The sequence below is a fragment of the Ursus americanus genome, chromosome 34, assembly GCF_024610735.1.
Source record: "Ursus americanus isolate L20-20 chromosome 34, mUrsAme1.1.p, whole genome shotgun sequence".
NCBI lineage: Eukaryota > Metazoa > Chordata > Mammalia > Carnivora > Ursidae > Ursus > Ursus americanus.
Window position 1 is genome coordinate 22,782,541 of NC_142160.1, and position 12,470 is coordinate 22,795,010.

Genomic DNA, 12,470 nt, shown 5'->3' on the forward strand with positions numbered 1-12,470 from the left:
CAGACAAGACCTAGGCCAACGGGCACGGCCGGATTCCAATAGGACACTGAAATCTTATTTCATATCATCTGCACACCTCACGAAGCCTTGTCTTTAGCTTTTTTTCTTCCTCCTATCCATTGAAAACTAGGACACCTACTTCTAGCCTACAGCCATACAAAAACAGATGGCAGGCTGCTTTTGGCCCAGGGGCCATAGTTCACTGACCCCTGATAGCCCATGATGAGGATGAAATGAGTTAATGACATAAAGCATCCAGCAGACTGCCTGAGACCTAAGTACTCAACCCACAGGAGTCATTCCTACTCTACAGGGCAAAAGAGAAACTGATGGGGATGACGGAGAGCCCTTCGACCTGACCTAGCCCTGTAAAAGCAGACCTCAGAGATACTGTGGGTTCGGTTCTAGACCACCACAATAAAGCAACTATCTCGATAAAGCACGTCAAATGAATTTTTTGGTTTCCCGCTTTGCTCCCTAAACGTAGGGTACAATGATCTGTGAATTTTAGGGAAAAGGAAAAAAGGAAAAGGAAGGAAAAGAAAGTCAGCAAACGTACACGAAACTGAGGGCAGGAGATCCAGGTGCCTGCTTGCTGCAGATGTTATGTAACTAACTACACCGTCAGGAGCCATGTTGGTAGGTGTGACTCAACTAGTAATAATGATAATTATAACAGCCAAATTCAATTGCTTATGTAACTGCATCCTAAGACTTTATACTATAAAATTATATCCCAAAATGAGACATTATAAAGAGTTTCCAACCAAAGGGAAACATGAATAAAACTACCCACTTGACCCATGTTTGAATCACTTCCAGTGCCCATACACCAAGCATGGAATCTCTTGGTCCATCGGGGTTACCATTCAGACATTCAGACTACCAACACAACCTGGGTTTTGAATCATGTGGTCCATCATGAAACATGGGTGCTCCTGAAGGGAGCCCCTGGAAGTACACCCCCCATGATATATGGGAGATGCTCTTTTCCTTCTGCTTTATCCAATATCCCATCATACTCCTTACAACAAGAGTGTTGGGTCCTCCCTGGAGCCCAAGAACCCACCACTGTACCCAATCAAAATAACATCAGTGTTGTCACCAACCATAACAAAAGGGAGGGATAAAAACTATAAATCTGTGGCTTATCAAATGTGCATGCCATTTAGAATTGCACCCCGTAAAGTTAAGGGGTTTTTGTCATTACCTATTGTTACCATTATTTTTTTCCATATTGGGGGAAAAAGAAAAAAGAATGCAACATGGAAACCATTTATAGGCCTGAACTGCATGGACTTTCTGATACAAGCTTTAAACATGGAAATTTTCGATGAAACAGTTGTGTCTGGAAGAAAGAGATGCCTTGCCAACTTCCTGAGCTATTGCTACAGTAATAGAAGCTGGCTTCCAAAGCTGGAGAGAAGCAATGGAATGAAGAAAACTGGAAAGAAAGAAACCGGCCAAAACTAAACCACAACTGTCGGGGATCTACAGTTACTTGGTCTAGGCAATGGGCTCTGGTGAGGTATGTGTTTTGATTTGTTTTTAAAGAACGTGACAGCTAAACTTCTTTTACCTGCTCCCTAAAAGGAGCATTTTGATTCTAGTCCACAAGCATCGATTGGGAGCTGATTATATGTATAGCCCTGTCTTAAGCCATGGACAAGGGGTAGAAATCTTCCAAACTAAACACTGGAGATAGGCCTAGACAAGTATATGAATGAGGCCGATGAGATAAGCTACCCCAAGAGGTCAGAGGTGAGGTTACTATCACTATGGGTGCCTGGAGAAGTAGAATGTGTAAAGCTTTACTATCAGAAGCATATGATCAAGTGGAAAGAAAGAAAGGAAAGAAAGAAAACACATTCACAAAGTGAAGAAATGAGCCACAAAGCAAAAACATGACGGTAACCAAAAGAATAAACAGAAGTATTCAAAGATGTGGGAGATCTGAGTCAAGATCACTTGGTGCAGTGGGCTGGGTAGTGTTCCCTGGAAATTCCTGCCCCCCCCCAGAACATCAGAATGTAACCGTATTTGGAAATAAGGTCTTTGCAGACGTGATGAACATGAGGTCATACTGGGTTAGGGTGAGCGCTGAAGCCAATGACTAATACCTTTATACGAGAAAAAAGAGACTTGGACACAGACACAGAGAAACCCAGGGAGAAGGTGATGTGACGTTGACGACAAGGAGTGGAATGATACAGGTACAAGCCAAGGAAGGAATGCCAAGGACAGCCAGCGACTACCAAGAGCTGGAAGAGGCAAGGAAGGATTCTCCCCTCGAGCCTTCGGGGGGGGGGGGGGATCATGGCCCTGCTGATACCTTGATTTCAGACTTCTAGGCTCCACAACTGTGAGAGAAGAGATTTCTGTTGTTTAAGCCACCCAGCGTGGGTAGTTTTGCTACAGCATCCCTGGAGGAAACGAATTACTCGGCAAGAGGAGTCCTTGGAAGAACAAAAGTGGTGGAAGGCAGGCATCTAACTGGCCCCATGAATAGGTGTGGGACCCGTGGCTTTTCTCCTGTTCTTACACCTGGTATGCTCTCCGTATGCTACAGAGGAAGATAGGTTTTCCATTGATGGAATTATCCTGCAACAAGGGGATTATTCACTAGATTAGCCTCGAGTGCTGCTGGAAAGCTAAGGAATGCCACATAAACACGAAGTCTCACAAATAGCACCATCAGAGACAGAAATGACGTGCCAGCTCAGGCTTCCAGGCAGCGCTATCGGAACTGCAGGGAGGGAGCCCTACAGACACCAGCCAGCAACTTGACTCAACGGCGCTCTACGGCTGAGTTGCACCATGTTTTATTCAGACGCCGGAGGTCCTCTCCACCCTGATCTGTATGCAGAAGCCGTCCTCAAGCACCCCTGTCTCTTCAGGGCGCTTGGCAGGAGCAGTGCCTGACAAATAGAGCAAGAAGGTGATCTTAACTACCCTGCTGGGCTCATCAGGTACCAGCCAGGATTAAGCAGAGAACCTCTCTGGAAGTGGGTCTTCTTTCATCTCGGCTTGTATTTTTATAGTACATTCTTAATGCACAATGCACTTTGATTTCTCCCCTCCTCTCCCCTACTTTCCCTCTCCCTCTCTTTCTCATTTTTTACATAAAACTTGCTTTCCTTTTGTCTTCTCTTTATTACCAAGTGATCTAGGAAAATATTCTCATTGTGAAAGATCTGAGTAAAATATAACTACATAATAAAATATAACCATATAATATAATGTGTGTGTCCTCACCTCCCTCTACCCTACTCTCTTCCCCCGAGGTAACCAGTTAGTTACACATCTTTGCAACATTCCTCTGCCTTTACATGTTCATCTAAAATAACCTGCTTATTTTCATATCTATGGATCATCCGACATGTGGAATTTTTACTTGTTTTCTTAACTCAAGACATATCTTTTTTTTTTTTAATATTTTATTTATTTGACACAGAGAGACAGCCAGCAAGAGAGGGAACACAAGCAGGGGGAGTGGGAGAGGAAGAAGCAGGCTCCCAGCGGAGAAGCCTGATGCGGGGCTCAATCCCAGACCGCTGGGATCACGCCCTGAGCCAAAGGCAGACGCTTAACAACTGTGCCACCCAGGCGCCCCAACTCAATATATATCTAAAAAATCTTTCAGTGTCAATACTATGGGTCTGTCTTGTTCCTTTCAATGACTGTGTGTATTCCACAGAATTTATTTAGCCTTGCCAGAATTACAGGCTTTTTATTTCTTCCAATTCTCAGTGCTATAAGAAATGCCGCAATATCTACCTTGTATAATATATACCTGTGCTTGGATGCATTTCACTTTCAATAGATTCATAGAGATGAGCTTGTTGGAGCAAGAGACCTAGGCATTTTTTAAAAACACATCTACACTTTTACTTCTGATTTACACTTTAAGTATCCTAGACACTTTCTCTGCATTCACCACAATCTCATAAATTCTGATATTGAATATTATTAATCCTTCTAAACTAACCCATGAAGCATATCATTGCACAGTGCAAAATGAAAATTTGAGAATCTCCTATATAAATTAGGTTATCCTACATGGAGAAAAAGTTAAAACTAGTAAGAGGAGTCCAAAATGAGCGATGGCTGATAACTTTAGAGAGAATTTAAATTCAACAACAAAAATGTAATCAAGTCATCTAAAATATAGCTTTTATTTTTTTTTATTTTATTTTTTTTTAAAGATTTTGTTTATTTATTTGACAGAGATAGAGACAGCTAGCGAGAGAGGGAACACAAGCAGGGGGAGTGGGAGAGGAAGAAGCAGGCTCATAGCAGAAGAGCCTGATGTGGGGCTCGATCCCGTAACGCCGGGATCACGCCCTGAGCCGAAGGCAGACGCTTAACCGCTGTGCCACCCAGGCGCCCTTAAAATATAGCTTTTATATTACCTTCCAGCTGTTTTTTTTTAAAGATTTATTTATTTATTTGACAGAGAGAGAGAGAGAGACAGCCAGCGAGAGGGGGAACACAAGCAGGGGGAGTGGGAGAGGAAGAAGCAGGCTCCCAGCGGAGCAGAGAGTATAATGCGGGACTCGACCCCAGGACGCTGGGATCACGCCCTGAGCGGAAGGCAGTCGCTTAAAGACTGAGCCACCCAGGCGCCCCCACCTTCCAGCTACTTCTTGAGCACTTCAACAAAAATGCAAGAACTAAAAAGAATGCAAAGGGTAAATTACCATCCTCTTGTTACCGGTCTTCACTCACTATACCCAGCACAGATGGTCTGTCCTTAGCATGTGAAGGGACACAGGCATTTTTAATTTAGAATGATCTGGTCAAATTTCCCTCTGAAATGGATGGACTAGTTTAAGTGCCCCCACCAGAGGTGTTACACTCTCATCCTCATCAATTGCATATTATCAGTATTAACTATTTTCTCAATGTAACAAAACCGCCTTGATTTAATTTACATTTTCCTTGTTACTAATGATTTTGACGATCTAGGAGTTTACTGGCCATTTATTTTTATTCCTTCTATGGGTCTTGTCACATTTTTGTTGAGTGGTTTAGTTTTGGGTTTATGCCATCACACTTCATATAGTCTGCATATTTAGTACGTGTTACATATTTGGCAAATGTTCTTCGTTATTTACTTTGTGTTTTAACTTATTTATAATTTGTCTTATACTCATTCATTCAACAAATATTTACTGAAAATCTACTCTATGCAGTGAGCAAACCAAATATTCTGGTACGTAAGTTTAATTTTTGCACAAATTTGTCAGCATTTTGCTTCGTTACTTGTTTATATTTTCCTTAGGAAGCCCTGTTTGATTCCATCACTATAAAAAATAGTCCTAAATTTTTACCTAAAACTTCTATGGAGTATTAAATACATTGGGCTTTGAATTCGTCTGGAATGAACTGCATATATGCTGTGAAGTAGGTCTTTGGCTTTTTTTTTTTTTTTTCCAAGTGAAAAGGCATTCCAAAAAATCATGCCTTAGAATAATCTTTCTATCTCTGATATGAAATACAACCTTTATCATAACCCATATTCTCACAAATAAAGGGTCAATTTGAGATTGGGTGTTTTCTGCTCTGTTTCTTTTCCTATTCCTGTATCTATCTTAATTATTATATGTGTCTATCGCGAGGACTCAACTATTATAGCTCATATGTCTTAATTTGCTACCTAATAAAACAAGGACCCTACCTTATCATTGTTCTTTTCCATATATTTATCGGCTACTCTGGAGCATTTTCTTTTGCCAATGAGCCTTAGAATCAGTTTGTTAAATGCCATAAAGAATCTCACTGACATTTTGATTTGAAAGTTATTTGAATGTATATATTAATTTGCAAAGAATTGACTTTAACAATATTAAATGGAAACATAAGAAGTCTTCATTTATTGAACTCTTTTAATCTATAGTAACTCCACAGTAAAATTTCAATTTTTTTGCACATTTCTTGTAAAAAACAAGTTTCTCAAATATAACTTGTTATTGCTATGGTAGGTAATAGCCCTTTTTCCCATTACGTTAGAGAAATAGTTGCTGCTCGTGTATAAATATTGTTTTAGGATATTAATCTTGCATCCAAGGATATAAGCTATTATTAATTGTTGGCTAGGGGTGGGGAAGGAAGGCAAGTAGAGAGAAGAGACCCAGAGAGGACAAAACCACATTTAAAATGCTATCTGCAGCTATGAGAAGGCATCCAGCACCCCTCAACACCCTAGCTTGGCTGAACAGAGTGAGGCATACGAGCAAGACAAAGAAATCCTGGAGTAGTTTGGGGAAGTGTTCTGTTAGGACTTTGGAGAATACAGAAGAAATGGCCCCAAACTGTTTAAGCAGAGAAGGAGCCTTACTTAGGGTACATAAGTTTTTCCAAGGCTGAAGCAGGGCGCAGAAGAGGCTGAGCAGTGCCTGCCTGTCCCAGGGGTAAATACAGTAGTGCTGAGAGCCACCAAGTGAAAGGTACCTGGAGTGGGAACCACCAGGGGGCAAAGTCTGTAGACCTGCAGGGCAAGACCAGGACCAGAGGTCTCAGCAGTACGTGCCAGTGCACACTGAAAGGACAAGTGGGACCAGTGACACCAGAAAGGATACAGAGGGGAGAGACATCAGCAACCAAAAGCCAAATCGCCTAAGACAGGCCAGGGGAAGACTCAGAGGACCAGGCACGAGAGAGACGTCATCCTTGCTGCCATGATTGTTCATAAGCATCCCCTGCCTCATGAGGCCATTCTGGGAATGGAGGAGGAAGAGCTCTTGGTGTGGGAAAAATACCCCGATACAGAAGTATGCACTTTCAAGTGATTATGTTTAAATAATGAATTCACGGAGTAATTTTCTGCAGATCAGATTCTAAACTGGCAGATCTTGAGTTACCCTGAAGTGGCAAGTTTGAATTTTTTGCCCCCAGAGGAAAGAAGCAAACAGAAAACTGAATTCAGTCGTGGGGAAATAATGTCCCATTTAGGCACATCTGAGTCGTAATGTTTAAACTTCTTCACACTAAAAGAGTTTGTGTGGTTACATAGGTCCTGTAAGACATGAAATTTTTGTTCTTTTGATGTGTGCCACTACTTGTAGACACACTAAGCTACATTCCCCAGTTATGGGGACAAGGCTAAAAGCCGTAGATTATGAGTGAAGACACTCACTATTCCTACATGGAAACCAAAGACTCTGAAAATCAAATATCCAAAATATGCACTTCATTTAACATTTTGCAGACAACCTACTATCTGAAGACTCTGAAAAGGAAAAGATCTCAGTCCACATTTGTGCCTATAGACATACGATGATGGAATAGGGAAATGAGGAAGAGATTCCCAACACTGCTCAAATCATGTAGCCTACCTGCATTTTGACCTAGATGACAAGGAATGATAAAAAGTTTGATTTGAAGGTCCCAATACCAGGAAGTATTGCCTAATCGCACCCTACTCCACCTCTCCCACTGAATGCAGCCATAAAATCTGGACAGAATGTATGCAGCAGCTATTTAAGGACTCTGGAAAATAAATAATAGCAGGCAGAGTGGGAAAGGACAATAAGTCACAAGACCACTGAACTGGCATTGGGTTCTCCACGTTTTTCCCTGTGGTATCCCCTGGACAGAACTCAGATACTGGGAAGGCATCACCATGGATGGGGAAAGCTCCAGGAGAAGCTCCTAGTTAAAGCAAAGGGGGTTCTGTCAGCAACAGAGCAACAGCAAATGGGCTGGAGACTTTCTTATCTGGACGTTTAACCTATTTTCTTTGATAATCATAAAACTAGTCAAGTTATGTATTTCATATTGGGTGAGTTCTGATAATTCATGGTTTTTGAGAAATGAGCCCATTTCATCTAAGCTGTCAAACTTACAACCTAGACTTATTCTGTGGGGTCTGTAGTGATAGCCTCGAAAGAGGCTGATATGGATAACAGATATTGATAACTTGCGTCTTCTTTTTTATCAGTCTTGCTAGAGGTTCATCACTTTCTTGATATTTCAAAGACCGACTTTTATTATTTAATAATTTTCTGTACCCTGTATTGACAAACATAGCAGCTTGGCCGAATCTCAGAGTTATTAAGGCTGATTTGAAAAGTCAGTCTCCAAAGATTACATTCTATATCATTCCATTTATATGACGTTCTCAAAGGACACAAACTATACTGACAACAAATCAGGAGTTGCTGGTGCTTAAGGGTGGGGATACATGACTACAAAAGGGAACACAAGGGAGGTTTTCGGGGTGATGGATTTATTCTCTACCCTGATTGTACTGGAGGTTATACAAACCTACATGTTAAAATTTACAGAACTATACACCAAAATAAAGTCAATTTTACCATATGTTCATTTAAAAAATAAAATTTAACTTCAGAGGAGAAATAAGACTTTGGTTTAAGAAGTTTTTCAGCTTTAAAATGTATAATCAAGGGTGCCTGTGTGGCTCAGTCGGCTGAACATTTGACTCTTGATTTTGGCTCAGGTCATGAGCTCGAGGTCATTAGATCAAGCCCCCACACAGGGCTCTGTGCTCAGCATGGAGTCTGCTTGAGATGCTCTCTTTCCCTCTCCCTCTGCCTCTGCCCCTGTCCCTGTCCCCACTCACCTGCACTCTCTAAACAAACAAAATCTTTTCAAATATAAAACAGAATGTATACCCAATTAACTGTCCAATTAATTATTCTCTCAAATATTTCTCTTCCTTAATACATTTGAAGTCACCATAAAAATAAGTTTGATTCTACCTATTATCAACGAGATTTGGGGGAAAGGGTCTCACATAACATTATCGTGAGTAGATTACTATAAGGTCTTTAAATGATATTTATCACTAAGGAAGCATAAAATGTATACCTTTTGATCCAACAATTTCACTTCTAAAAGGAATTTCTAGGACAGATGTACTTGCAAACATGCAAGAAAGTACAAACAAGCATGTTTATCGCAGCATAATGCGTAATAGCAAATTACTAGAAAATATTTTGATGTCTGTTATATATTCATGTAATTATCAGAAAGCCATTTTTAAAATGAAGTCTATCAGGGCACCTGGGTGAATTAGTCGGTTGGGTGTCTGCCTTTGGCTCAGGTCGTGACCCCAGAGTTCCGGGATCAAGCACCGAGTTAGGCTCCCCACTCAGTGGGGAGTCGGTTTCTCTCTCTCCGTCTACTCCTCCCTGCCTCATGATCTCTCTCTTGCTCATTCTCTCTCTCAAATAAGTAAATAAAATCTTTTAAAAAATCATATAAATAAAATGAAGCCAATCATCAATCACTGATATTTAAAAAATCTCTAAAGCTATTAAAAAATAAGGTGAAGAATAATACATAGAAATCGATCTCATTCCTGTTTATAAAAGGTCATATATATATGATGGGGGAGCTTATATATACCTAAGGAATCCCAGAAGGATATATAAAATATTGTTCACAGCTATTTCTTTGGAGTGGGCTTGGAGATAGAAGGGGGAAGAGAAAGGAAATAGTTTGGGTTTTCATTTTAAATTCTTCTGAAATAAGAAAAATCATGGACATTATTTAAAACCTATTTAATACATGAGCTGTGAATGTCTATGTAAGGTAATGGATGTCAAGTAATCTTACTATGGCAATCATTTTGCAATACATACATATGTTAAATCATTATGTTACGTATCTTAAACTTATACGATGTTACATGCCAATTATATCTCATTTAAAAGAGAAAAATTTTAAATAACAAGTGAAATAAATAAAAATGATCTTTAAAAATCCTAATAAGAAATAATAATGTCTTTGTAGAGAGCTTGTTAATCAGGGCAGCTGACCTTCAGCCAACCCTGGAAAACACCTTTCCTGAGAACAACCATAGTTAAAGAGATCTTAATTAGGGTCAGGGCAAAGAACCTGAAAGTCTGCCATCAAACCAATCCTCCAAGAAATTTGCCCTCATTGGCTACTCAAAGACAATCAAAGGATAAAAGGCATACACATACCCAAGAAGAAAGTTGCCTGGAGTTTTGTAACCAGATCCTTTTGATAGATTCATGGATGAGTCCCAGGAGTTGAACCCAGTTTCTCTGGGTTAATAATACACAAGTCCTAGTTTTAAATTTTTTGAATTTATGGTAAAGTTAATTTTTCCAGGACATACGTTTAAGAACACAGAAATTCTTGATACGAAAAGATACCATCATAAACAACAAAACTAGATTTGTGATCTTGAGAAAATTACATGATTTCTTATTTAGTAATGTCCTCAAAAATACAACAGTAGACTGGGTGATAGATAAGACCTTTACCAGTTCCTAGAATTAGTGAGTCACCTGGTCTGGTTTAGAAATTGAATTTTACAGAGTTCTTCTTTCCTGATTCAGATTTCATTTGTTATTAGATTGACACTGGCCAGCAGTCAAATGTCAATCCTTAAAACATTTTTACCAAATATTATAAATTTTCAGTTGGTTGTTCAGATTTACTTAGCATGGAGACAAAGTTGTTAATCAGAAAATTCTTCACAAATTAAAAGTTGTTTCTTCTATTAAGTGTTGAAAGACATCTGACTTTGGAGATAAATTTATATTTTAAAAATGTGTGTAGTCTAAGGAAAATATTGCATGACATTTAAGTACCAAAGTCAAAGAACCGTTTACTATAAATAAGCTTACTGGAAAATTGTCTAAACATTTTAAAACACAAACAAAAATATCAAAACTTAGTAGCTAAGGGATAAAAGCTACGCATCAGCAATTTTTTAAAAGACTTTTTTCATTTATTTATCTTAGAGAGAGTATGTGTTGGGGGGTGCAAAGGAAGAGGGAAAGAGAATCTCAAACAGATTCTCCACTGAGTAAGGAGACCCACATCGGCTCAATCCCAGGACCTCAAGATCATGATCCAAGCAGAAATCAAGAGTCAGACATTTAATCGATTTAGCCACCCAGGTGCCCCAGTAATTTTTTTTCCAGACATGTTAATTCATTCTTATTATCCTTCATATCATTCTACATAAAGCTTCTTGATACCTCTGTCCGCTTATTTCTTGTTAGATGTTTGTTCCGATTCTATTCCAGCTGTATCCCAACAGGCTGACATCTCTGGACATCGCATGCCCACTGCTGCTCTTGTTTTCACCTCATACAACCTTCCTGTCAGCTCCTTGCAACAGCCATGGCTTCCAGCAACCATGGGCATCAGCCGTCCCCAGAACAACCTGGCTGTCTTTCCTGCACTGATCAGACAGTTTGCTCCAGAGAGATGGGGGAATGGAAAGAGGAGGAATGGGAAGAAACAAAGGGAAGGTGGGATGAGGGGGGAGGAAACGGGAGGGGAGAAAAAGGAGGGTTAAAGGAACAGGTTGCTAGTTTGCCATCCACGTTCAGTTCTTCCTTCTCCCACTTAAAAGCCCTGCCCAGAATAATTTCTTTGTATTTGAAAAAGGAAAGAATCCCTTGAATAATGATAAGTGACATAATATGCACTAAGCTGATTTCCGATGAGAAACTGATTTATCGCCTACATTTCAGAGCCCTGGGAAAGTTGACGTGGAGGGATAAATGGATTTCAGGGCAGGCAATGAATTTCTGAAGCGCATTTCAGAAGCCCTCCTCCAAATCATAAATAAAAGCAGGCTGACTACAGCCTAGCACAGATGACCAAGACAAAACGCCGTGCCATCCACGACCCAGGCAACACCCTCTTCATGATGCCCCAAGTGGATGACCAGATGTTCTAGAAAGATGTTTCCCAAGGCAACTTCCCTGAGTGTTCATCAATTAAAAAAAAAAAAAAAAGGCAGTTCAGAACATGACGGCTTGAAAATAATCACTCAGAGGGAAGAAACTATTGTAGGGAGTTTGAAGGGTAGAAAAGAATAATACAATCTTCAGTAAAGTTAGCAGCAAGAGTGTAGTTTCAAAATACACCTACTTTTCTCATCCCCGTGAGACTGCACCTTCCACCCGGAACCACTTAGTAACAACCCCCACAGTCCAAAGGGACCAGGCACCTGGTGGTCACGTTTAACAGATACTTAATCATCTAATTCCAATGCTCCTGTTCGAATATGAACTATGAAGGTAAGGTGATGGCAAGAGTGACTACAGGGAAGGTAAAGGCCAGCAAAGAAGAGAAGTCACACAGCACCCAATGGGAGCGAGAAGCCCCCCCCCCCCCCAGATCTTCAACTCCAGCCATTTCTTCCCCGGAAGGAGAAACTTTGTCGAGAAACAGAACCTATCTTTGGACATTTCATAGCAAAAGTGAAACCACAGATTGACACTTACATTTCATTTGCTTGGAGATGGACTTGTTAGGTTCAAGCCAGTGCTAGGGAGAAAAAAAAGCAGAGATTATAGGTCAAATGGCTGAACCGTAAGATGCATACTTAATAACTAAGAGAAATTTAATATAGCCTTTTTCCAAAGTACAGTCTTGGCTCCCATAGGTATTTCCTCAAGGTTACACCTTCTGAAGATCAACACAAACAATTCCATAATAAAAAGACAACAGGT

General features: G+C 40.2%; 1 protein-coding gene across 2 annotated transcripts in view; it reads right to left on the reverse strand.

The window, feature by feature from the left end:
* Positions 1-12,470, reverse strand: part of FRMD3 (FERM domain containing 3) — a 287,242-nt gene that overhangs the window by 116,873 nt on the left and 157,899 nt on the right. For both annotated transcript variants that reach the window (XM_045780850.2, XM_045780849.2), the window contains exon 3: positions 12,243-12,285. In XM_045780850.2, coding sequence (XP_045636806.1) covers positions 12,243-12,285 — 43 coding nt within the window. The remainder of the gene's footprint in view (positions 1-12,242; positions 12,286-12,470) is intronic.